The sequence below is a fragment of the Bidens hawaiensis genome, unplaced genomic scaffold (assembly GCF_021521415.1).
Source record: "Bidens hawaiensis isolate Kalapana, Puna unplaced genomic scaffold, B.hawaiensis_p1.1 tig00014404_1, whole genome shotgun sequence".
NCBI classification, from domain to species: Eukaryota; Viridiplantae; Streptophyta; class Magnoliopsida; order Asterales; family Asteraceae; genus Bidens; species Bidens hawaiensis.
The window spans coordinates 56882-84783 of record NW_027492246.1 but is presented as its reverse complement, the minus strand read 5'-3'; the positions used below and the strand labels follow the sequence as shown (position 1 = coordinate 84783).

Sequence of the window (27902 nt, the reverse complement as noted above, 5' to 3'; positions counted from 1 at the left end):
ACCCGAAGTTGATACGCGGTGGGACGCGTAATCTAAAGATTTTGAATGCGTGAGCATCTGTGATGTGTGAGCATGCGTTACGCGTGAGCATGCGATATGCGTGAGCGTACTTGATGCTCGAGCATGCTTGCTGCTTGAGCATGCTTATTGCTTGAGCATGCTTGATGCTTGAGCATGCTTGCTGCTTGAGCATGCTTGATGCTTGAGCATGCTTATTGCTTGAGCATGCTTGATGCTTGAGCATGCTTGCTACTTGAGCATGCTTATTGCTTGGGCATGTTTATTGCTTGAGCATGTTTATTGCTTGAGCATGCTTGCTGCTTGAGCATGCTTGCTGCTTGAGCATGCTTATTGCTTGAGCATGCTTGCTGCTTGAGCATGCTTGCTGCTTGAGCATGCTTATTGCTTGAGCATGTTTATTGCTTGAGCATGCTTGCTGCTTGAGCATGCTTATTGCTTGAGCATGCTTGATGCTTGAGCATGCTTGATGCTTGAGCATGCTTGATGCTTGAGCATGCTTGCTGCTTGAGCATGCTTATTGCTAGAGCATGCTTGATGCTTGAGCATGCTTGATGCTTGAGCATGCTTGATGCTTGAGCATGCTTGCTGCTTGAGCATGCTTATTGCTTGAGCATGCTCTGCCTTCATGTCAGGGCGTGCGCGCGCGACCCGCTGAGGCGCAGAGTAATTGCCTGGGCGCGCGCGCGACCCGCTGAGGCGCAGAGTAATTGCCTGGTTGCGCGCGCGCGACCCGTTGAGGCGCAGAGTAATTGCCTGGGCGCGCGCGCGACCCGCTGTGGCGCAGAGTAATTGCCTGGGCGCGCGCGCGACCCGCTGAGGCGCAGAGTAATTGCCTGGGCGCGCGCGCGACCCGCTGAGGAGCAGAGTAATTGCCTGGGCGCGCGCGCGCGACCCGCTGAGGCGCAGAGTAATTGCCTGGGCGCGCGCGCGCGACCCGCTGAGGCGCAGAGTAATTGCCTGGGCGCGCGCGCGCGACCCGCTGTGGCGCAAAGTAATTCCCTGGGCGCGCGCGCGACCCAAAGGTTTTGAATATCCACATCAGGTAGGTTTTATGTAAAACCAACAGATCTGATAGGGTTTATAAACCTATGAATATGAGGTGTGGCTGCTGCTCGGACGAACCCAGATCTGAAAACCCAGATCTGAGGGTTTTCCCCAAAAGCTCGTTGTTTTCTTCCTGTTTCTTCCAGATCTGGAAGTATTTTCCAGATCTGAAAACACAGATCTAAGGATTTCCCCCAAAAGCTTGGTGGTTTCCTCCTGCATCTTCCAGATCTGGAAGTATTTTCCAGATCTGAAAACATAGATCTAAGGGTTTCCCCCAAAAGCTTGGTGGTTCTTCCTGAGATTTTGATGAACGGATCGGAGGGCCGAGAAGAGAGGCCAGTGTGGTTCATTGCCGTCCCACGGATGGCGCCAATGTCGAAGCACGAAATGGAATCTGACCTGACCCATGACGGAGCTTCCACGGATTTCGAGATGAATGAACCGCATCCTGGTCTGCTGATCCTCTCCTCCGGCTGCTCGCGATCTGCAGTGGCGTTTTGGGGGTGTGGAGGTGACCGCTAAGATGATCTTGAAGATCTCTTGTTCACAGACACAAAAACTGGTGGTGGCACCTACTGAGCATGACCCCATGATAAGGAGGTGAAGACCTCCTTATATAGAGTCTCATGGCCACCATCATGATACCCTAATGGGCCTAGCCCAATTAGGGCTACCTCCACAAACCTCCTCAGCCCAATAACCAATGTATTAGCCCATATAATAAAACAAACCAAATATAATAAATTTAGGATTGTAAACCGGGTTTAATACCATACCCCTACAGTAAGCATGTGTATTCACTTACTAATGGTTTTCTATTATCAAGTTCGAGTTTGTATAAGCTTGGTTCAATAAAACATTTTAATGACCCAGTCTTGAATGACTCTTAAGCAGCTTAACTTGTTTTTATCTCTTACTTTCATCGTTTCATGTTAATTAATAAATTCCAGATATCATATGAAATAGCATGGACTAGTTTGATTTTGTAAAAAAAAAATGCTTTGATCCATCATCCGTTCTCTAGCAACTCTTGTCTCTTATCATGTTACAATACATACTAGATTCATAATAACATATCTTATAGATTCATAAGATTTAAATAATTTCATAAAATACATAGATTAGTAAAAATAATTTGTATTTGTATTTTATAAGAAATCAAAATGAAAGGTTGTAAATCTATACCAATTAAGAAAAAGAGAAGGCTACCATCAATTTATCCTAGTTGAGTTGGTAAGCCACAAACATATTAAAATCAAGGTATTGAGTTCAATTCTCACTAACAACATATTTTGCATTTGATCATTTATGAAGGGTGAATTGTAAAAATGAAAACTTGTACGTGGAGGGTCTAATTATATGCCATGTGGACAAAATGTATGTGGATGGTCTAATTGTATGCCATGTGGACAAAATGGTGTGCTTTTAGGATGAGCAGAAAACCGAATTAACCTAAAAAACCGAACCGAAGCATTAACTGACGGTTAATTTTTTGTTTTTTTGAAAAACTGAAATTTCGGTTTGGATCGATTATCCATTTTTAAAAAACAGAAAAAAACCGAACCGAACCGATTGATGATGAGATTATCAAGATGATGGGGAATGGACTAAAATTTTGAGATAAATAAATAATATGATAAATGAAAATCGGGACTAAACTTTTAATGTTTTTTAATTTTTAAACTCTATTTAGCAACTTTGTATTCGTTTCACGTAACACGTGCCTATTTTTGTCTTTTGAATTCAATATATATGTGAACTGTGGTATTCTAACATGTTCTTATACAAGCTTAAAATATACATTTTCATTTTTCAATATTTTTGCAATGTCAAGACATAATTGAAAAAAACCGAAAATAACTGAACCGAAACCGAAATTAACCGAAAAACCGGAACACTGAAAACCGAATGGTTTGCATATTCAAATAACCGATTACTTCGGTTTCGGTTTGGGTTTTGCCTAATAACCGAACCGAACCGAACCATGCTCAACCCTAGTTGCTTTAATATATTAGTTAGATTAGATTAATTACTTTCTATTTTTCTAAGAAAAAAGATTATATTAAAATAGTTAAGTTTTTTATTTCTAGTAACAATCCAAAGATACGAAAAGGGAAGGATGGAGTCAAAGATAAGCTCCGACTTTAGATTATTAACTTTGAAAATGCGTCATTCCTTCCAAATCACCTAGATAAAATAATTCGTTCTGCTAGTTGTTTCTCATTCTTTGAAAGATGATAGTGATCGAGCCAAACATGGATTTCATTAGGGTCCATAAAGTTCGAACCTTAGCTGTAACCAAACATGAATCGAGGCCCGGCCAAATCTTAGACACGACTTCACAATATGCAGGCATATGACGAGTAGTTTCCATTTCTCTAGAGCAAAGCAGACACATTATGAACGGGACATCCAAACCCTTATAAGAAAGATTAAATCTAAGTAACACATTCAAAAGTAGCCTCCTAACAAAGATGTTTACTTTATTAGTAACGCTATTATTCCATCTAGTTGTCCATTGCACTTCCAGAAGAATTTTATATCAGTTTTTTGTTTATGAACACTTTTATTCCATCTATTTATTAATTACTCATATGTATATGGCTCTTGTTTCTCCTTGAATATGACCAACTTGATCTTCTAAGTACCGATAGAGGTTTAAGCCCCATGGACCTTCTAACAGGTTTCTTGTGTTTACACTTATGTTATCGGCACGAGAAGACATGATCTAAACCACCCCAAGAATCCATGTAACAACAAACCACACAAATTAACTAGCCAAATAAAATATTATTAATTTTCTTTTAGAAAATTCTTCAAAGAGTTTATTATTTTTATCACAAACTCGATAAAATTACTGCATTATTAAATTACTACCCGTAGATAAAATATATAATGAATTAAGGATATATATAACTAACCCGACTCATAACCCAACTCATTTATATCACAGTTATTATTGCCCTATTGACAAAAATTTCTTGATCTGTCATTGTATATAATATATACATTCGACCGGTATAGTGTTTTTTGTCGGTTAAGGTGTAACATGAATTGTACTTGTGAACTTTAGATATGCTTGGAAGCATCTCCCTCCATGGATTCAATGGCAGATTTCGGTTGCTTTGAACACACTTTTTGTATATATAGAAATAACATGAAAACAAACACACAGTGAAAGGGAAGACCACTTCCTTCCAAATAGATGATGATAACAATGTTTTTTCTATCAGTTTGATCATTGAAATACTTTTCAAAAGTAACTTAAAGATTCACATTTTTTATCATATAAGATCTTCAAATAATGTGGTTAAATATGAATATATACATACATATAGTTTATTAATAAAAGAAACTTTTCTACAAGTACATGGCATTTGTATTCTTCTTCTTGTTCCTTCTACATAATAATCTTTGCTTTTTAGACCATCTTTTTTGTGTTGTATAAAGTTATTATTTTTCCTGTAGTAGAAGTCATTTTTGTGACCACAAGTTGGTCAAGGTCCGATAAATGAAATATGAAATTTGGATTTTTAAGTAAAAAGGTTTGTACCTAAATAAATATCCACATTTAATCCAGCATAAACTTTTATGTCATGCTATTGTTGGGAGTTTTGGAATTTGATTGTATTGCTTATAGAAGGTTTCTTATCTTATAAAAAGGAATATGTTTTATCAAGGTTGGAAAAGTTGCTAGACGGTCTTTAAGCAGCCGACTGGGGATTAGGCAGCCGACTGGGGAGTTAAGTGTAATCGGGGTACTCGAAGAGTACCCGGGCATGATAAATATAAAGAAAGTTAATTTTTAGATATTATATATATGTTAAATATCATAAATTTAAATATTTATAAAAATAGGTGAATATCAATATAAATAAGAGAAATACATTTTTAAATAATAATTATTCAAAAAATATTAGTCATTAAGTAAAAAGTGATATCTATTCTTTTAATATTAAAGAAATACGAGTTTTGTTTTTTTTTAAGTCAAAATCAGCTCAAATGCACCAAATAGATGCAATTCTGGATGATGTTGATCACCTTTAATCGATTCCTAGTAACTAGGCGGAATTACAGAAACTCGTCTCGGTAACATACCTTGTAGCGAGTACTTGAAGAGTACTCGGTCTTGTAAACATGAAGAAAATGTACTTGCAGTGTGTTTTGGTGTTTGTAATTTAAAATATCTAAGAGGTGAAAAATGTATGATCTTTCAAACAAAAATAAAAATGAAGAAAATGTAAAATCATTTGTTGTGGTTAAATATGAAACATTTTAACGTAGCCTTATGTCTTCCAAATTATCAAACATTTTACATTTATTTATTATAACCGAGTTTATATTATATTTATAACTATACAATATGAAAAACAAAATCAAGTTATCATATAATAAAAACATTTACTTTTTCATATAGTATAAATGAATCTAACACCAACCATATTAGCAAATGTTTTGATATATTATTATTGTTACATAGGCCATATAAATGTCTTATTGTTAGTAGGAATTTTTTACCCATTTTTAATAAAGTATCACACTTTATGTGTGTAGTACATAAAAAGCCATGTCTTTTGGAAGTAATGACTGCATGTCCTTTTAGCTGGGATCAAATTGAAGTGGTGGACATAGACAATGGAGTAACCGTAGAAGAGTTGTCAAATGAAAGTGATGTGCTGGTATGATTGTTACCCCACCAATAAACACACATAGTGAAATGTTAAAGAGTAATTAACTCGAGATCAAGTAAACCATGTGTCAAAAACACGTATCATGTGAAATAAATGTAAAACTTGGTGTAATACAAACTTGAATGACTCAATATCCAGTAAACCAGATTTTAATGGACGGATTAAAGAATATCTAAAGTTTAAGGTGCATAGAAGATTTTTTGTTCCCAAAGTTATTTTAGTATTTTTATTCATTAGAATTCAAAGTGTATTTTGTTTTCTATTTCAAGTCGGTTTTGCTAAATTTCATTTAGCCTATAAACAATGTATAGTTTATTTGTTTCGATGTATTCCGTTTTGGTTCATTATTAACAGGAAAAGTCGCATAAAGTTTACGGAAATCAGGTTTGGTATTCTTGATTCACTTCATCGAATAGTTCAACAATAAACGTCAAAACAACAAAGATCTTAAACAACTTACGAATTAAATGGTGAATATGTGATTAATTCCTAAACTAAATCTTCACCAAAGTGGCATATTACGAAGGGTTCAAAATACAATTCAAAACATTACAATCTCTCAAACTAACACGTGTTGGCATCTTATGTTTTTTATATATTTGGTTTCCTTGTATCTGAGGCTATGGGGTTACTCGGTCGGATCTAGCGGGTCTTGCGTAGTAATTTATCACCCCAATATTTATGAATGTAGTTTTCAAAATAAGAGTTTTGTACGAGACTTAGTTTAATGCGTGCTAGAATATAGATGTAGAGGAAACCAGATTTGTCATTAATTGAATAGTTGTATGGCCCAATTCATAAATTGATCGCTAAGTGAAATTGGGCTTTCTCTATGATACAATGAAACGTGATTGAGAGAACGGGCTGACCGTATGGGATGAGAAAATGGGCTTCGAAGCTAAACATGGATACAGGATTAGAGATGTTAAAAGAACCCAGAACCGGGTTTTTTATACATGGGTTTTTAATACCCGAACCTACTCGTAGGGTACAAATAGAGCATGCATTTCAGTACCAAAACCCGTACCCGGAAGTCCGTAATCGGACCCGATTTGTACCCGGTAATACCAAAAAACTGGAACTGGTTCCAGACCCGGAACCGGGTTTTCCCAATACTCGAAACCGTGTTTTTAAATACTCGAGCTATACCTCAAATTACCTGAAAAATACCTGAAAAATACCCCAAAAAGTGCGACCCCTTAAAAAACTCAATCTATACTCGAAAAATACTCAGAAAAAGTATGGAAAAAAAAATATATAGTTTTTTCAATCCCCGAAAATATGGTATTCAAATAAACACCCGAAGATAGGGTATTCAAATACTCGGTTTTAGAATACCCTGTTTTATACCCGACCCAAACCCGATGCATAAAGTATAGTTTTCAGAGATAATAATACCCATACATAACCCAACTCGGGTATTGCCAATACCCGATCATAATCGAACCCAATTCCATACTCAAAATCGCGTATTAGAAAACCCCATTTGTAAACCTTTATATTGGATTAAAAATTTATTTCTTTTGGAGTTTAAACTTCAAGAACGACTCAAAATCACTTTGTTGACAGCATGGTATTATATTTAAAGATATTCTTGAATAAGACGCTTGACGTTTCCATATTTTTTTTTGAACGGCTAACAAATATGGAATGCCTAGGTATTTCGTACGGGGTGACCTAATAGCAAAAGGCCACCGCCAGCTGGCCCAACCCAGCCATACGGAGCCCTTAAGCGCCTCCAAGTTATCTCTAGTTCCGGGAAAAACCCACCGCCCAAAGGCCCACTAGTGATATAACCCGGATGCCCTCAGGACCCGTTAGAGGCTTAGAGTCATCTAAAATTATAATGTTTTAGAGTTTAGAGATGGAGTTGGAGGGAGGGAAAGTTATATTAGCATATATGTTTTTTTAAACAAAATCAAGAATTAAAGTGTGTTAATATACCTAAAGTGCATGTTAGGGTATGTTTGGTTGGAGGTAATGGAATGAAGGGGGGAATGGAATGAGAGAAGGAATGGAATGGAGAAATGAATGAAATGGATCATTCCATTGCTTTGTCTTGTTTGGTTAACCTATGTGAATGAAATGAATTATTACTTAATGTTGTCTAGTATCCAAAAAAATTATAGGAATGAAATAGAAATAATAAAAATGCTCCTACCCCAAAATATTTTTTTTACCAAAAAAAATTAATGATAAAAAAAAATCAATAGCGACTGTGGTGGGGGTTAGCTCTAGCGACGAAAATGGTGGTGGCAGTGGCGACGGTGGTGGTGGGGTGGCGGTGATAGCATTGGTAGTGATGGCGGCGATACTGGTAGTGGTCAGACAGCGAAAGTGATGGTGGCGATGATGGTTAGGCGCGGCGGTGACAATGTTTACGGTGGTTACGATGCCGATGGTGGCGGCGGCGGTGAGGGGGGTTGCACTTGTGGTAGGGTGGTGGTGGCAGAGGCGGTGGTGGTGGCGACGGTTGTGGTCAGGTGTTGGTGGCGACGGTTGTGGTCAGGTGTTGGTGGCAACGATGGTAGTGGTGGTTGTTGTCAGGTGGTGGTGGTGGTGGTGTTGAGAAAGTAGGGTGAAGGAGGAATGAAATTTAAAAAAAGAAGGGGGGGGAGAAAAGGAATGATTTTGATGGAATGAGATTCCATGTGTAATGGATGATTCCATTACATTGAACAACCAAACACCACTTTTTTCATTCCCATGCAATGAATCATTCCATTCCTCCTAATCATTCCTATATACCAAACGCCACCTTAGTGTAATATGTATTTTTAATTATTTATCTTTCTCAACCCGGGTTACTAAGCTAGGGAATATATATATATATATATATACACACACACACACAAATTCGTTAATATCCTATTAGCATATATAAGTTAACCTTTGAATATGTTTAAATATAATGATCTTAACATTTCTTTTAATTACACGGATCACTATCCAATGTTATATTTAAAGAGATTTTTAGAGATTTATGAATTGTAACATTTTATTTATCATTATTTATACCTTATTAATCCACAAGACATGTTATTATGTATATTATTAAATTTAAGTTTTTATTGTATTTTTTTAACCATCCGTGTATTACACGGGCTTTAATCTAGTATAACAATAGGGGTGCAAACAAGCCGAGCTGCTCACGAGCTACTCGAGATCGGCTCGTTAAAAAGCTCGATCAAGCCGAGCTTAATCGAGCCCGAGCCTTAAAAATAAGCTCATTTAATAAACGAGCCCAAGCTTCCCTTATCGAACTCGAGCCGACTCGCGAGCCTAAACGAGCTTGTCATTTATATATATATATATAATTATTAATTAATATATATAATGTTATGAAAAAATAAATAAAAATAACTAAATAATATATATTATTTTATACATAAAATTATAATAGAAAAAAATTATGTAAAAATAATTATAATTATATAAAAAATAATTGATAAATTAAACGAGTCGAGTTCAAGCCTAGTCGAGCTTAGGCTCTGCTCAGCTTATTTACACCCCTAATAATAATAATAATAATATAACAAAGGGATCAAATGAAAAGTTGCTCCTTTTAAATACTGTCTTTATCTTTGGACAAAATAGCAACATACAGATCATGATCCTGAAAGCCACCGCCTTCCATATCCGTCCGATCAAACCCAATCCAACGCCTCATATCACCCACCCAAAATATTCAAATTCATATCCCTCCAAACCCATATAAACCCTTCACATATAAATACCACACTCCAATCATCCAAATCACAACTCATTAGCTGTTCATTTTTACATCATAAATCCAAACTTGTCACAAATGGCTCGTACCAAACAAACCACCCGCAAGTCCACAGGCGGCAAAGCCCCAAGAAAACAACTCGCAACCAAAGCCGCCCGTAAGTCAGCCCCGGCCACGGGCGGAGTCAAGAAGCCACACAGGTTCCGTCCAGGAACCGTGGCTTTGCGAGAAATCAGAAAGTATCAGAAGAGCACTGAGTTGTTGATCCGGAAGCTGCTGTTTCAGAGACTGGTTAGGGAAATTGCTCAGGATTTTAAGACGGATTTACGGTTTCAAAGCTCGGCTGTTGCGGCTTTGCAAGAGGCGTCTGAGGCGTATTTGGTTGGACTGTTTGAGGATACGAATCTGTGTGCGATTCATGCGAAGCGAGTGACGATTATGCCCAAGGATATGCAGTTGGCCCGTAGGATTCGCGGTGAACGAGCTTAAGATGAATATTAATTGGTGAAGTTGTGTTGGATTTGTGTTAGGGTTTTAGTTTATGTGTTTTACGCTTTATGTTTAACAAATCTATGCTTATCAATTGAATATCGAGTATTCAAGTTAGTGTTAATCTTGATGTGCAAAACTTTAATTTAGTGTTTACATTAAATATGGTGAAGTGATATGATGGATAAAATGTTGTGTTTCAATTAAGGGTGTGAACAAGCTAAGTTGTTTGTGAGTTACTCGAGATCGGTTTGTTAAAAAGCTTGAATGAGCCGAGCTTAATTGAGTTTGAGCTCGAGCCTAAAAGTAAGCTTGTTTAATAAACGAGTTTAAGCTTCACCTATCGTGCTCGAGTTGGCGTGTGAGCATAAATAAGCATGTTATTTACATTATTTTTTAATATATATTCAATAACTATTAATTTATAAATATATTGTTATGAAAAAACTAAATAAAAATAATTAAATAATATATATTATTTTATATATAAAATTATAATAGAAAAAAATATATAAAAATAATTATAATTATATAAAAAAAATAATTAATAATTAGTAAACGAGTCGAGCGTAGCCTAGTCGAGCTTGGGCTCAGCTTGGCTCGCTTACACCCTTAGTTTTGATTAGTATTGTGTTGTGTATCCCAATTGATTGATCTTTATTAGATAGAGGCTTATTGAATTTGACTTATGTATACTAATTTCATTATATAAAATCAATATTTTGAACTTATTTGTTGTAACATAGGTAATAGAGAGCAACAATTTAATTGTAACATAGGACATATATGTTGATATGAGGATATAAAAGCATAAGTCCTTGTAATATAGAATGTTTAATTATGATTAAACCTTGTGGTGTAAAAACTTAAGTTGATAAACCCTTTGGAAGTAGAATCATCTAAAGCCAAAAGCTTCATACTATCAAGTTTTTAACTAATATTTGGAGGTTCTTATAGATATCTTTCATATGGATTTGGATGAATTTGATGTCATGTATAGTATAGATTTTTTATTTCAACATCATACTGGTATTGTTTGTGAGTAGAAAGATACTAGGCCAACACATATTGGGGTTGGAGTACCGGGCTATCCTTAAGTACCGGCTAATGATCCATATGTTTCCGATTTATGAGCCTTGCCTAGTTTGCCGCAAAGTCTGTTGGGATTCCTTTGGAGACCATGCGGTGCACTGCAAAGAATTGTCTGGTTTCAAATACAGACATGATTTGGTTAGGGATGTTCTGTGTGATGTTCTTAAATGGGCAGGGATCTCTGCTAAAAGAAGGCCCCTGTTAACTTTCTTACAGATCCGCTCGAAGGGAGGTCCATGTTACGACCAGCTGATATTGTTGTGTTTGGGTGGGTAGGGGGGAAACACACTTGTGTGGACCTTACATGAGTGTCTCCTCTTGTCGGGCTCAGGGACCGCGGATTTGTTGTAGGTCAGGCTGCGTTGAAAGCTGAATCGGGCAAAGTTGTCAAACACGAAAAAGCCAGTTTAAAAAATCAACATGTGTTTCTCCCTTTTGCTTTTGATACATTTAGGTTTCTGGCCAGGAGACTGTGAATTTTCTAAACAGAGTTCAGCGTGTCCTACATAGTACGTTTTCGTATCCTACGACCCAACGCTTTGTTTTTAGTAGAATTGGTTTTGCTATTTAGAAGGGGGTTGCGGCACAGCTTGTTGCCCGTTTGCCTGCCACTTTATTGTAATCGTTTTAATTTTAATGAGAAATAGTAATTTTCTACTAAAAAAATTTTAAATTTTATATTTTTTCCAGCTTTATCAATGGGGGGCAAAATGTGCAAGGAAAACATAATGTAGTTTCATTTTGCTACAAATATATGCAACTTATTATTAAACTTTTAATCAAATGATGTAGCTTATGATTTCTTACCAAACTATATTCTATAACTATTTACAATTTTGATTGCATATATTAGAGCATTTTCAACCCGTACCCTACCCGCAGGTAGGACCTGGTGTAGGATTTCTCCTCAAAGTCGTACCAGGAACCGGAACCAGAAATACCCGGTCAAAACCCGATCCTACCCTACCCGAAACCTGAAAAAAACCAGGAAAACCGGTCAGATACTCGACTATACCCGGAACCGGTTCCTATCAGGACTCGGTTTTGACTTTTGCTGACTATACCCAGAACCGGTTCCTACTCAGTTCCGATTCCTGAAACTACCCGGTTTGTGCACCTCTAGGTTCAACGATAAATTACATACTTTGTTTTCAAATATTTTTGGGAGTTATTAACTCATTTTGTCAATCTTTCTGCACAATTTCACTAGTCAAAATTCTAGTCTACCATAGTAAACATATATAATTGCCTTTTACACCATTTTGGCAATTTCAAAATCATTTCAATTTGTTTATACCAATCAGTGTTTATCATCTTAAGTAAGATCAAACTCAACAAACCTTTATATATACCAAAGTAACACAAAAACAAAAGGTCACTCAATTACTCATACCCAGTTATTCAGAACCGAAAAGTTATGAAACCGAAACGAATCTTCACCCGCAGTATCTCTGACCGGTCTAACCTCTGGTCCACCAAGTGGCAGACCAGACCCAAACTGAACAACCTGATGCGCGTTTGCAGTTTGTGCAGTTTGAGTCTCTTGAGGTAAATGCAATGCAGCGGGTGCGTTGGTTTGGGGCCTGAGGTTAGCATTGCCTAACATTGCCACATCTTGGTCCCACGCGAACACATGGAGTGAGATTGGTACTTTTGCGTGTCTATGTAACGAGAGTTTTTGGCTAAGTGAAACGGTGTCGTAGCATCTGATGGCTCCTTCTGGTGAAACCATCCATGGGAGGACCTTTTGGTTTGATATTCTTGATATTATAAGTTGTTTTCGTGCTTTTTTAGCTTCGATGTAGAGGCTGCTGAGACCCGAACGGGTTGAAGGCGAGTCTTCGTCTTGGTCTATAATGGAAGTTACATAAATGAATCCCTGTGAATTTGGTTATAATAAATTAGATAAATTTAAGGGGCGATAATTTTTTATATACAAGCTAATACATAAAAATAATCAGGTTTTGAGTTGGCCGTGTTTGGGTTCACCTATTCGATTTGTCAACATGACAAAATCCTTAAATATACTAAGGAGATTACATTGACACTAGGGGCGAAGCTTAGACGAGTTTGGGGGGGGGGGTCTCAAAATGTATTAAAAAACTCATAAACGTGGGGGCCGGGCTCAAAATTTAAGTTGAAAACGAGTTAATTTACACTACTTATAAAATTTTCGAGACAAAAACAGGTAAATTTACATGACTGCGCAAAAAAACAGGTGGGCCTAGGTGGAAAACTTCGCCCCTGATTGACACCCCTAATATTATTTAGTATGAGTAGCTCATGGGACTAACCTCTTCGGTTCGACCTATAGCAAACCCGAGCTTCTCATCTCCCTCTTTGATTTTTATCTCAACCGGGACCTCTCCACCAATAGGCGCATACCAAAGCCGAACGGCTCGAACCACACCAATATCCACCCCATGGTAATCTTCAAAACCATATAAACTCACATTCTCAAGATTCATCAAGTCAGACAGGGACCCCGCATTCACAGTAGAAGACGCCATCTCTCCCGATATCTATCATCAAAATGCCACACATTAAATAGTAAATACCCTGCTAACCAATAAGACCAGCATACTTATAATAATAATAACTTTTGTTTGTTACCTTGGTGAGTAAGGATTCGGTTTGGATGTTCATGAAAAGAATGGGGACCCCGGAAGCCTGAGAGGCGGTATGCCACGCGTTGACTCGGGCAAGAGTGTCCTCCATGTCATTGTACCTATACGCCGTTGTTTCGGAGGTTTTTGGAAGAAAGAGGATGGAAAGAAAGCAACTTGAATTGGGAATGGTAAGTAGCTCTTGCATTCTCTTGTGCCATGGGTATGCAACATATCCATCATGGAGTTTGGCTGCAGCCAATGCACTCACCATTCTTGAGTTCCTAGAAGCTGCATTGATGTTGTTAGAATTTGAGTTTGAAAATGAAAATAGTTTGTATGAAAATAAGTTGATTTGGGTTGATTGTTTGGCAAACATGTGAAATGTAAAAGCAATGTTTTAAAAACCGGTTTTTTACTCTACCAGATTGGGCTAAAACATGGTACAACCGGTTGAACCAAGTTATACTGGGAGGTTCAACCGGTTGAATAGGTTACCTTATAAATTTATGTAAATGCAACTTTAACTCTAAAAATAACCCAAAAGTAAATTATTCTATAACAAAAAATAATCCAAAGTTAATCCATATTAAAAAAATAATAAAAAAGCATTCAATTTTAAAAAAATAGTCCTAAATTTTACGCGTTTAAATGCTAATTGCTGAGTTAAAAGTAATTTTGATAAAATATGGGCTGTAAATATCAAAAATTTCTCAGACTTAAAACCGGTTTACCAGTAAAAGCCGGTATTTTAGAAAAAACCGCCGGTACGATGTACTAGCAAACCGGCTCAAAATATCGGGCTCAAACTTACCGACCTGCTGTGCGAAACCTGGTTTAACTAGTTCAACCGGCTGGTTTAAACCGGTTTTTAAATCACTGTGTAAAAGTACAAAACTGGTAAGAAATGAAACAAGCCAAAAAGTGGGTATAAAAAGAACTTAAATGTCCTAGCTTGTTTTTTTAATTAATTTAGTTTGTAATGTTTTTAATCATATATTTAAGTATGCAATTGCTAAGGACATCTTATGCAGTTTTCATGAATATCTACATAAGTGATAAGTCATCGGGTCAACGTTAATTTCAGAACTAATAGAATGTTGATAACTACGAGAAACCGCATAATATATTTGTGCATGATGCATTAAAGATAATTATTGTCTTATATATCACATTTAAAGTTACAAATGCATATTTCGGTTCAGAAATTATGTCCTTTTAACTGATTTGAATAAACCAAAATTCAGAGCTATTAAAGAATTACTGAAATTAAGTGGGCCCAAATCGGATATAAGTGTTTTTTTTAATATAATTAGATCAATATAAATATTTATTTGAATATATGAATCACTTTAATTTTCTAACCAAATTAACACAAATAACTGAAATCCGATTAATCCAATCCAATTAGCAGTTTGAATGCAAGTTTAACTTTTTATGATATTCACCTAAAAGTAAATGAGCTTTAAACGAGCCAGACTAGAGCTCGATTTTTCAGCTCGAGCCTGCTTTGGCTCGGCTCGATTAAAATCCTAATCATTTATTCTTCGAAACAAATATTTTTGATCAAAAAAATAGATCAAACATTTGTTAATTGTTATATCATGGTTTTTATTATTATAAAATTATATAAGAAGAAATGAATTGTCAACTATGTGAATAGTCAACTCACGGACAACCTTTGAACTTATGAACTTATGTAAATCTCACTAACCTTGAATCCTCAAACAATCAGCTTCTGTCCGATCAACAAACCCAACGGTATAATTCGGGTCATTAATCGACCTCAACATATACTGTTTCTTCCCTTCTCTATTCGGCACGATACATGCCATCAACTCCACCACCTCATCCGACCCACGCCTAACTCGAACTTGTATAGACGTTTCCTTCGACTTAAACGAGCTATGTAAAATCTTCTGGACACCGCTTTTCCCGTTCTTAAACGGTGTAGTCATGCTCATGTTACCTATTTTAATCTCCTCAACTATGTCACCCGTTTGTAACATGTCACGGGTCCATTCTTCGGCCTTAGAGCTTCCTTTTAAGCATTCGATCGATAAAACAACGGTGTTTGTGAAGCGGGTTTGGTTCGATACTGATGATGAGGAACTGGATTGGCTTCCCCATGAACTTGATCGATCCATGGGCATGTTTTGATGAAATTAATGTGGAAAATGAAATGATTGGGAGGTTATATTATTTGAATGTAGAAAAACGTCAAAAGGAGGTGATGAGATAGGAAATGAGATGAAGGTTTCACATGTAAAATCATTGTACAATTTGATAGGTGTTATAAAAGTGTCGGTAAGACACTTGCAAATAATGGATGAAATTTTCAAACTTATTAAATGCACTTGTCTCCCTAAATAGTATTCTAACAATATAAATAGAGTGTATGTATAACGAGTACTGGCATCCCAAAAATATATTACATTCTCACTTTTCCTATCCTTTGTCTCTTTATCACTTCAATAATCTTGTTGTAATTAAGGTTAATATTATAACACGTTATCAGCACGAGCCGCTTATATCCTAACCAAGAAAGGTAATAGACACAAAGGTATCTACATAAGCATCATAAACACTTCTTTAATTATGTACATTAGATATATATCTATGCATATACATATACTAACTAATATACTGAGTAATAGCAATAATGTGTATAAACATTGTTATTAAAATTTGATAACTATTTTAGAAGTTAGATTTATTTACACTAACAATTCTATTCTTATTATTGTGCATACTAATTATATATATTTTATAAAATAAACTGTATTTAATATCTTATTTATTATCTTACTTTAAAATAATTAATATTATATATTATATATATACACACACACAAACGGTAATGTTACCGTTATAAACGGTAATATAACCGTTATAAATGGGTTATAAACTTTCACTGTAAATAACCAATCATTAACCCCATTTCATTTACAACAAACATTCTTCTTATTAAATTTATCCAAGATAAAATTCTCAAAATGATTCACGGTTTTGATGTTGGTCACTATAATGCTTATACTACTTCTCATTCTAATTTTTAATCTCCCATCTGAAGATTTCGGCATTTTCTTTTTCTTTTATATGTTTATAGCTCTACCAATGTATTGTATCTCATTGTTGATTGATATATATGGATTCTAATATTTATCTTATTATTTGCTCTATTATGTTTAGCAACAAAATGTCAAATATAGCTAAACTCGAATTCCCAGCACTCAACATTTCTGGAGAAAATTATATGTCTTGGACAGCAAATGTCAAAAGACATTTAAAATCTATGGATGTGTTAGACGCAATCCAAGAATACAATGATTGCTCTGACCAAGATAAAGCAAGAGCTGATGTTTTCATCCATAAACATATTAATGAATTACTACAGCATGAGTATTTTAATTATGATAACCCATATATGATATGGGAAGATTTGAAAAGCAGATTCGGTCATCTAAAGGAAGTTTTACTTCCTACTTCTAGAGATGAATGGAACAGTCTTAGGTTCCAAGATTTTAAGAGGGTAAATGATTACACCTCTGCTTTATACCGAATTTGTTCAAAGCTAGAATTTTGTGGGTATCCCGTAACAGAGGAAGAAAAGTTAGAGAAAACTTTCTCCACGTTTCATGCATCAAATATAAACTTGCAAACACATTATCGTTTCCAGAATTTTAAGAGATACTCTGATCTAAATGCATTACTCCTTGTAGCAGAGAAAAATAATGAATTATTGATGAAAAATCATCAATCTCGTCCCACGGGTTCATTAGCAATACCAGAAGCACATGTTGCTCACAAAAGTTCTCATAAAAATTCTGATCATAAATGGGAACAAAGTCGAGGACGAGGCCGTGGACGTGGACGTGGTCATTTTGACAAAAGGCATTTTAATGATCGTAAGCATCCATTCAAATGGAACAATAACTCTTACGGTCGTGGTCGTGGCCGTGGTCGTGGTCGTAACCAGAGAGCCAATAATTATCATGTCCCACACAATACCAATTCCAACCACCAAAATAAATGGAATGAAGCTGGTAGGTCCGAAAACAATGGCACTTCATGTTTTAGATGTGGAAGTACAAACCACTGGGCAAAGGCTTGTCGCACAGCTCCACGTCTGTGTGAACTGTACCAAGCCTCTCTAAAAGGAAAAGAGAAAGAAGTGAACCATGTTGATAACTTTAATAATATCAATGCTGAGCTGAGCGTTGAAGACTTTGGGATGGAACTTTGAAACAAAGTTGCTTGACTACTATAATTAGATGCAATTATTAAGTGTGTTCTCATTATCTTTAATTATGTAGTTTCTCTTTCATGTACTACTTGTGTTTCAATTAAAGTTCTTATTAAAATATCATATGTCTTCGTTATACACTTATTTTTTTTCTCTTAATATTTTTCAAGATTTAAAATGAAAATCAACGGAGCACAAGATCAAACAAATGAAGAAGATATATGTATAGCGGATAGTGGAGCCACGCATACTATACTTAGATCTAAAAAATATTTTTATAAACTGAAACCAACAAAAGGGATCATCAATACAATATCAGGTCCTACAAACTTGATAGAATGAGTGGGAAAAGCTAATTTAGCATTACCAAATGGTACAAAGCTCAAAATAGAAAATGCTTTATTTTCCCCAAAATCAACAAGAAATTTGTTGAGTTTCAGAAACATATATCATAATGGATATGATACTCAGTCAAGGACTGTTAGTAATGAAAAATATTTGCATATAATAAGCAAAGATCAAATATTGGAAAAATTGCCAATGCTCCATTCTGGTTTGCATTATACATATATAAATGTGCCTCAAGCACATATGGCAGTCAAAGAAAATTGTTGCGATTCTGGTATCATAAACTTATGGCATGACAGATTAGGCCATCCAGGATCCACAATGATGAAAAGGATCATTGAAAATACCCATGGGCATCCACTGAAAGGTCAAAAGATCCATAAAATAGATAAAATGCCTCAATGTACATCTTGTTCTATTGAAAATTAATTACAAGGCCTTCGCCATTAAAAGTCGATAAAGAAACACCAATGTTTCTTGAAAGAATTCAAGGTGACATATGTTGACCAATTCATCCACCATGTAGACCATTTAGATACTTCATGGTCTTAATAGACGCATCCAGCAGATGGTCTAATATCTCTTTATTATCGACTCGTAATATTGCTTTTGCAAAATTTCTTGCTCAAATTATCAAATTACGTGCACATTTTCCGGATTGTACCATTAAAAGAGTAAGGCTTGATAATGCGGGAGAATTTACATCACATGCTTTTGATGATTATTGCATGTCTGTGGGGATTGTTGTAGAACACCCTGTTGCTCATGTACACACACAAAATGGCTTAGCCGAGTCGTTGATCAAACGCCTACAGCTAATAGCTAGACCATTAATAATGAGGACAAAACTCCCTGTTTCTATTTGGGGTCATGCAATTATGCATGCTGGATCATTAATCCGCGTGAGACCAAGTGCAAATCATAAATACTCTCCCACACAACTTGTTTCTGGAAATGAGCCAAATATCTCTCATCTTAGAATTTTTGGTTGTGCTGTGTATGTTCCTATTGCACCACCACAACGCACAAAAATGGGTCCCCAAAGAAGGTTGGGAATATATGTTGGATATGAAACATCTTCCATCATAAGATACCTTGAACCTTTAACAGGTGATGTATTTACAGCACGTTTTGCTGATTGTCATTTTAACGAGACAATGTTCCCGACATTAGGGGGAGAAATGAAAAAGCAAGAAAGAGATATATCATGGTGTGTGCCATCATTGTTACACCTAGACACAAGATCAAAACAAAGTGAGACAGAGGTTCAAAAAATAATACATCCACAAGAAATTGCAAATCAGTTACCTGATGCATTTACTGATATAAACAGAGTCACTAAATCTCATATACCAGCTGCTAATGCTCCAGCTCGAGTTGAGATTCCAAGCAAGCAAAACCATAATAATGCACCTCATGAATCTCAAAAACGTTTAAAACGTGGAAGGCCAATCGGTTCAAAGGATAAAAATCCTCGAAAAAGAAAGGGTTTTGAGAAGGATACTGACCCTAAGGAAGGAATGATTGACAAAACCTTCCCTCAGGAAAGAATAAATGATATAACATTTCCTCAGGAAGAAATAAATGATTCCAATAAAGAATTGTCAATAAACTATGGTAAATCACATATAATGTGGGATCGAGATGAAATGGAAAATATTGATGATATATTTTCTTATTCTGTGGCAAGCGATATCATAGAAGAAAATGATGACCCTGAACCAAAATCTGTAGATGATTGTAAAAATCGACAAGATTGGAACAAATGGAAAGATGCTATGCAAGCTGAATTAAACTCACTAAACAATTGAAAGGTTTTTGGACCTATTGTCATTACACCAAAGTCAATGAAACGTGTAGGATATAAATGGGTTTTTGTGAGAAAACGAAATGAGAAAAATGAAGTTACAAGATATAAAGCAAGACTTGTAGCTCAAGGTTTTTCTCAGAGGCCAGGAATTGACTATGAAGAAACGTATTCTCCTGTCATGGATGCTATTACGTTTAGATATTTAATCAGCTTAACAGTCTCTAAAAATTTAGAGATGCGCCTTATGGATGTTGTCACAGCTTACTTGTATGGATCACTAGATAGTGACATCTATATAAAAATTCCCGAATGATTTAAACTCCCCAATGCAATAAGCTCAAAGCCTAAGGAAATGTATTCCATCAAATTACAAAGATCCTTGTATGGACTGAAACAATCTGGAATGATGTGGTACAATTGTTTGAGTGATTATTTGATAAGCAAAGGATACACAAATAATCTTATTTGTCCATGTGTCTTCATCAAGAAGACAATATCAGGATATGTGATCATAGCTGTGTATGTTGACGATCTAAATTTAATTGGGACACAAAAGGAAATTAATGAAGCAATTGCTCTTTTAAAGAAAGAATTCGAAATGAAAGATCTTGGAAAAACCAAATATTGTCTTGGTTTACAAATTGAGCATATGCATAATGGGATACTTGTGCATCAATCAAATTATACCGAGAAACTCTTAAAACGTTTCAATATGGACAAAGCAAACCCTTTAAGCACAACAATGGTTGTTAGATCACTCAATGTTGACAATGATCCATTTCGTCCCTGCGAAGATAATGAAGAGATTCTTGGTCCTGAAGTACCATACCTCAGTGCAATTGGAGCACTTATGTATCTTACTAACTGTACAAGACCTGACATTTCTTTTGCAGTTAACTTATTGGCAAGATTCAGTTCATCCCCCTACTAAAAGACATTGGAATGACATTAAACATATTTTTCGGTATCTAAAAGGAACTGCTGATTTAGGTTTATTTTATCCTAACGATTCAAAAGAAGGGTTAGTTGGTTATGCAGATGCAGGTTATTTATCTGATCCCCATAAAGCAAAATCTCAAACTGGATACATATTTAAGAATGGAGGAACTGCGATTTCATGGCGTTCTCAGAAACAAACACTCATTGCAACATCTTCAAATCATGCTGAAGTCATTGCATTGCATGAAGCTTCAAGAGAATGTGTATGGTTACGATCTATGTCACGACACATATTGATTTCTTGTGGACCAGAGAAAGATCGAATTCAACTCCTATCAATGAAGATAATGCAGCTTGTGTCTCGCAAATGAAGGAAGGGTATATCAAAAGTGACAGAACAAAGCATATACCACCAAGATACTTTGAGTATACTCGAGACCTTATTAAAGACAGTCAGGTTGAAATGAGATATGTCCAGTCCAGCAACAACTCAGCTGATCTTTTCACAAAAGCACTTCCCACAGCAACATTCAGGAAACATGTTCATGATATTGGCATGCGCCATGTACGAACAATGTAACGACACCTGCAATTTGAGGGGGAGCTATATACTGCACTCTTTTTCCCTTAGCTAAAGTTTTTTCCCATTGGGTTTTTCTTTAGCAAGGTTTTTAATGAGGCAGTACTTCAAGACCCCGAAGTTTGAAAATGTGTCATCCAAGGGGGAGTGTTATAAAAGTGTCGATAAGACACTTGCAAATAATGGATGAAATTTTCAAACTTATTAAATGCACTTGTCTCCCTAAATAGTATTCCTAAATAGTGTTCTAACATTATAAATAGAGTGTATGTATAACGAGTACTGGCATCCCAAAAATATATTACATTCTCACTTTTCCTTTCCTTTGTCTCTTTATCACTTCAATAATCTTGTTGTAATTAAGGTTAATATTATAACAATGAGAGAATATTCAATAAGTCAATATTAAATTATTTATGGTTGTGTTTAAATATCTTTATTGTACACCTGACTTTTAATATCCAAACTAAAAGTTGTAAACTATGTTAAGTGGGTCCAGTGGGAGATATTTAATTGATATTTGCTTAGTTATTATATAATTTATTATATTATATGGTTTTATACTTTTATTAATCCGGGTTTAAGGTAGGTGTGTGGGCTACGATTTGATGCGGTTTTGGGTTAAACCAAACCGAAAACCAAAATCTCTTGATGTTATGGAACCGTTTGGTTTCGGTTATTTTTATTTCAGTTCGGTATCAGTTTTCTCAGTTTTTGCCATTTTAAGCTTGAAAACTTTAGGCTAAAGAGAAAATTGGACGGAAATAATGAATTTAGGTATAAATAATTTTGTTAATAAAAATATTTGAATTACATATTTATTAAGTTACTTAAAATGAAAATAAAAATCTAGAAATCCGGTTCGCTAAAAACATAAAACCAAAGCATCGGCTTTTGTTTCGATTTAGCTATTTCGGTTTGGATTCTTCGGTTTCTTGCACACTCCTAGTTTAAGGGTAAAAAAATTCGAGACTGGTTAATTCAGGTTTTGAATAATAGATCAAGTCAGTTCTTAACTTGTTATAGAGTATAACATTTAGTGGTGAAAAAAAAAGTGATACTATAGTAATGTAAGAGGGTTGTTAAGTCTTTAGACACGAGTCACTTCAGTCCGTTAAACATTTGTTAGAATTTTAATTGTCGGTAAAGAGATGCGTTTGGGAAGAATACCATAGATAAGTAATCACTTGTTAGAAGTTTAACCTGTATTTTAGATAGAGACCCTATAAAACTGAAGACCTAAAGCCATGACATGATTTAATTTACCCATGAGACGGCCCTGTTTTTCTCTTTCATATCAAAAGCAATCCCGAGCACTTGTTATTATTTAAAAAGTTAATAAGTTATAAGTCACTGAAAATACCAAAATCCCCTTGTTATGTAACGTAGATTTGATCCATCAAATGATTGTATATCATATATCATGTAGAATCAGACAGTAAATATATGATTGTCGTATAAGTATCATAAAGTCATAATTATATTTTAGTGCTTTTATTTTCAAACATCACCCCAAAAGCTAAAGGTTATCTTGAAACTTCAAATTAAGACTTAGCAACAAGTCATGCAAAATTTATTACATCTAAACTTGAATTAAAATGGAGTGACTTTGAAATTTGACTACTAAAGACGCCATGGATATTGAATTTGGACTTTTGAAGACAATGTTCTTGAAACATTCTTAATACAATTAACAAATACTATAAATGAATATTCAAAAGAAAGTATAGGAGCATTGGTTCAATTAATATATGACGTAAGATGAATGAGAAACCATACCTGCGGGTCCGTGTGCATTCCGTGGCTAGTTGGCTATAATTTGAATAAATAAATAAATAAATATATAACTAAATAAATATAACTAAATAAATAAATAAAGTTTAGTTAAGTTTCCAAAATTGTAGTTTAGGCACTAGAGTTCAAAGAAAAACTTGAATTCGGAACCATGGCTGAAAATTATACCTTAAACATACCTGGGCTTTTAATACGCGACATTACACGTATGGTACGGTTAGGGTATGTATTTCAGTATCAAAACCCGTAGTCGGAATCAAACCCGATTTGTACCTAGTAATACTCGAAAACTGGAACAGATTTCATACCTGGAACCCGGTTTTTCTAATACTTTAAACCGGGTTTTTCAAATATTCGAAATTACCTGAAAAATACCCAAAAAATAACCCTAAAAAGTAGAACACCAATAAATTCAATCTATACCCAAAAAAATACCTGAAAAAAACCCAAAAACCCTAAAAATAGAGTTTTTTCAATATCCGAAAATAGAGTATTCAAATACCCGGTTTTAGAATACCTAGTTCTATACCCGATGCATAGGATATGAATTTTAGAGACAATACCTGTAACCGAACCTAACTCGGTTTTCCAATACCCGATCATACCCGAAACCGGGTATTTGAAAAACCCGATTTGAGCACATCTAAGTTTTGCAAGTGAAGCTTATGCCAGTAGTAACCAATTTTTATTAGTTACTCTAATCTTTTGAGATATCTTTATAGATATTATTATTATTATTATTATTATTATTTATTTTAAGTTAGATGAGACGAATGAAACATATGAGAATCCTAGTTATGATTTAATGATTATTATTTAAAAATAATTTAAAGTGTGAGGCAATAATGAAAGAAAAACACTAAATTAAACAAAGTTTATAAATTATAATTGTCTAGCTTAAGTTATGTTGAAAGAAAATAATCAAGATCTATTTTATATATGTATCATTTAACTCATTTTGTATGATAAATTTCAATATTTACAAAAAAGTGAGATTGGAAATTGAAACTTAAAATTTGGGTTATAAAAATCACAAAATTAGGCACCCACAACATGACATTTCCCAAGCATTTCTCATTGTGGTCTAATAATGGATATTAGGATTCGTGTCGGCTAACAATAGTTATTGTATTGTCTAACAAGTCCTCTACATTTCACACGACAATTTATTGTATTGAACATTTAGAACATAATAAATGAGTTTTATTGAGCTTGGATTTTCGTTCCTCAATATTTTAAATCCGTATGGCTAGAGGTGCGCAAAAAAACCCGAAAAAGAAATACTTGGAGCCGGTTCTTGTTATACCTGGGTTTTTAATACCCGACCCTACCCATATGGTACGGATAGAGTATGCATTTCAGTATCAAAACCCGTATCCGAAACCGGGCCCGATTTATACCCAGTAATACCCAAAAACCGGAACCGGTTTCATATCCAGAACCTGGTTTCTTCAATACCGGAAACTGGGTTTTTCAAATACCCGATATATACCGAAATTACCTGAAAAATACATGAAAAATACCCCTAAAAATTGTAACCCCTTAAAAAAAATTCAATCTATATCCAAAAAAGCCCAAAAAAAACCCAAAAATATGGCTTTTTTCAATACGCGAAAATAGGGTATTCAAATACCCGGTTCTATACCCGACCCGAACCCGATGCATAGGGTATCGTTTTTATATACCCGGACCCGAACCCGACCTGGGTATTACCAATACCCGATTTTCCAATACCCGGTTATACTCAAACCCTGTTCCATTCCCGAACCCGAGTATTTGAAAAACCCGATTTGTGCACCTCTACGTATGGCAGTATGTGTATTGGATGATGCTCATATTAGTTTGAAACAAAAGGTATTAATTGAAGTGGTTTGCTTTAAAACTTGGTGGACTCTTTGGAGATTCAGAAATAAGATTGTTTTTTTAGCCGAACAAGATTATAAATGAAGAGATTTTCGAGAATATTGTTCATTATTCTTTTTTATGGTACACTAGTAGAAATCGTAAAACTAGAGTCTCTTGAGACGAGTGGATTAATAATCCTCTTACTGATGTAAATACTTTTTTCAGCTTCGAATAATTTGTTCGGAGCTCGATTTTTTATTCCATGACAGCTTTTTAATAATAATAATAATACAAAATCCTAAAAGACCATTTTAAAGTTCAAAACATAGATCGTTAAACCGTAAACCACAAATAGTATATCATAAAAATCTCAAACCAACTAAACAAGTCGACTTAAATCAATTTTTACAATTTAGATAGCCTTATTGATTATTAACACTTCTAAACAAAAATAACTATTTATTTAATAATTGAAAAAAGTGAAAATTATTAATTTAATGATTGAAAAAAGGTGATATTAGTGAAGCATCCCTTATAAATTGGTTGTGCCTCAATGTTAAAGCATTCACTTATTAGTGAGAGGTATAGGGTTTAAATCTCACCATCACCAATTTATACGGGAGATATGAGGGATGATCCTGGCTTGCTAGGGTTCGAGTCCTGATCTCACCCAGTTTTACCGGCTTCTCGCTATCGTGTCGTTTGGCGGGCGTGGGGGTCGGGCTTTATCCGGGGAATCCCTCGATAAATGGACCGCTAGGGGCTCCGTCCGTCCGGACTTGTGGTCGGCTCGGGCTACATTTAGCTATTGGGGCTCGCGTACGGAGAACCTTTATTACTTAGGTGGTCGTTTAAAAAAAAAAAAGAAAGTGAAGCATCCCTTTATCATAATACAATAGAAACTCGATAAATAAAATTCGATTATTTAATAAACTCTCTTAGATAATATTTTTTGCCGGTCCCGACTCGGGGATAGGGTGCTGAATTAATAATTCACTAAAATTATAAGATAATACATTTTTTATAATTTCTTTAAACCCCATATAAAATATAAATTAATAATTCCTTATATATAGCATATTACATGAATGATTTATGAAGGTTTCTTGAAAAATGACTCAATTGTCTTTTGTTTTTTGTTGAAATCAATTTCCCCTTGAATCTCGTCTCTAATTTTCCTTAGCATAGTAAGAACTTTTGGTGTTGTTTTCTCATAGCTTAACAAGAAATTGTTCAATGTGATTGCCGCTTTAATAGCTTCGTTTCGCGAAGGGGGCTCCATTGTAGAACTTTCATCATCTTCTTCATTGATATCATCTTTATTAATTTCAATAACGCTTTCAATAATTTCTTCATCAGTCAACAACTGTGCAACTACATTTTCTTCTGGGTGAGTCAGAACATTCTACTATAAATTAATAAAATATTAATTAATATATAAATTAATAATTATTAATTTATCGATTAATTAATAACTCTTTTAATTAATAAATCTTGATGATCCCAAATGTATTATTTTATAAAGTTTCTACTATATCAACTTATGAAAATATCAATTCATTACTAGGCAAAACATTTAATTAGTACCTTCACCATCCTTGAAAACAATTGCATTTAATTATTTTTTTTAAATACCTATCCTTTCAAGTAGCTGGCTACCATTTATAATATTCCAGGTCAACTTTTCACATACGAAACAAAACTATAGCAAGTTTGACCAAAACTACATGCAATTCTTGCTTATTATTAGTATGACATCCAACTAGGCTGTTTAGATAAAAGGCTGAGCGTATAAGTTTTTAATTTAACAAATTAATTCTACTTTATTATATATTTTTATTTAATAATTAAAATTGTTTTACTTTTATTGTTTTAAACAAAAAGATAAAATAAAAATAATGTTGTTAGTGGGAATCAAACTCACTACATTTCTTTTAAAATGTTTGTGCCTTAACAACTCAACTATGATTAATTGATTCACAACCTTCCATTTTGATTTATTTTAAAATACAAAAACAAATTATTTTTATTAATCTATGTGTTTTGGGAATTATGTTATGGGTTATTAATGTTTTTAATTATTGACTCATTCATTAATAATCATTATCTAATACTTTATAATTTATAAAATTATAATGTTCATTATGTAATTCATATATGTATATTTGATGTTTCCTATATTTTTTACTTTGGTGTTACACGAGACAGTAACCTAGTTTCAACCTTAAAAAAACAAAAACACAAAAACTGTTCAAACCTGCCTCTTATGTTCGTTATTTTAAGCAAACAGTTTTGGAAATTTTCTGAATAAGTAGTGGAGAAAATATATGAAAACAACTTCTTGTCACTAAAAACAGAACAAAGAAATATTAAACTAAAAAGGAGTTGGAATAAAAATATGAAACGTTCTTTGGAAAAAACTCATTTTCTAAGTAAACGTGTTTTTAACCATAACTTTTTAAACAAACGTTTTGTGATGAAAAGATTCAATAACAGTTTTTACTAAAAAAGAAATAAAAAAGTTTTAAATACTAGAAAATCAAACAACGTTTGCATGAAAAACGAATAAGAAAAAGGGATGCTTTCAGGAGTTTTGTTTTTAGTAAAAAATTAAAATAAGGATCGTGTCGTATTTATAATTTTAATTTCATTTTTAAATTAATG

General features: G+C 34.6%; 2 protein-coding genes across 2 annotated transcripts; one reads left to right on the top strand and one right to left on the bottom strand.

Annotated features, from left to right (window-relative positions):
• Positions 1 to 9552: 9552 nt before the first annotated feature.
• On the top strand, positions 9553 to 9982 carry LOC143546561 (histone H3.2-like). The gene has a single exon (XM_077038209.1). The coding sequence runs from the start codon at positions 9568 to 9570 to the stop codon at positions 9976 to 9978; it is 411 nt and encodes a 136-aa protein (XP_076894324.1). The 5' UTR covers positions 9553 to 9567; the 3' UTR covers positions 9979 to 9982.
• Positions 9983 to 12452: 2470 nt separating this feature from the next.
• On the bottom strand, positions 12453 to 15841 carry LOC143546560 (uncharacterized). Its single transcript, XM_077038208.1, has 4 exons — positions 15391 to 15841; positions 13684 to 13967; positions 13365 to 13592; positions 12453 to 12949 (listed from the first exon to the last, which is right to left on the bottom strand). The coding sequence occupies exons 1-4, from the start codon at positions 15827 to 15829 to the stop codon at positions 12458 to 12460; spliced, it is 1443 nt and encodes a 480-aa protein (XP_076894323.1). The 5' UTR covers positions 15830 to 15841; the 3' UTR covers positions 12453 to 12457.
• Between the last annotated feature and the right edge of the window lie 12061 nt (positions 15842 to 27902).

Bases quoted from the DNA above. Each gene is read 5' to 3' on its own strand.
- LOC143546561 (XM_077038209.1), top strand. From the start codon at position 9,568: ATGGCTCGTACCAAACAAACCACCCGCAAGTCCACAGGCGGCAAAGCC.
- LOC143546560 (XM_077038208.1), bottom strand. From the start codon at position 15,829: ATGCCCATGGATCGATCAAGTTCATGGGGAAGCCAATCCAGTTCCTCA. The intron at 13,593-13,683 runs GTAACAAACAAA...TTTTGATGATAG, and splicing joins CCGAATCCTTACTCACCAAG to ATATCGGGAGAGATGGCGTC. The intron at 12,950-13,364 runs GTTAGTCCCATG...CCAAATTCACAG, and splicing joins CTATAGGTCGAACCGAAGAG to GGATTCATTTATGTAACTTC.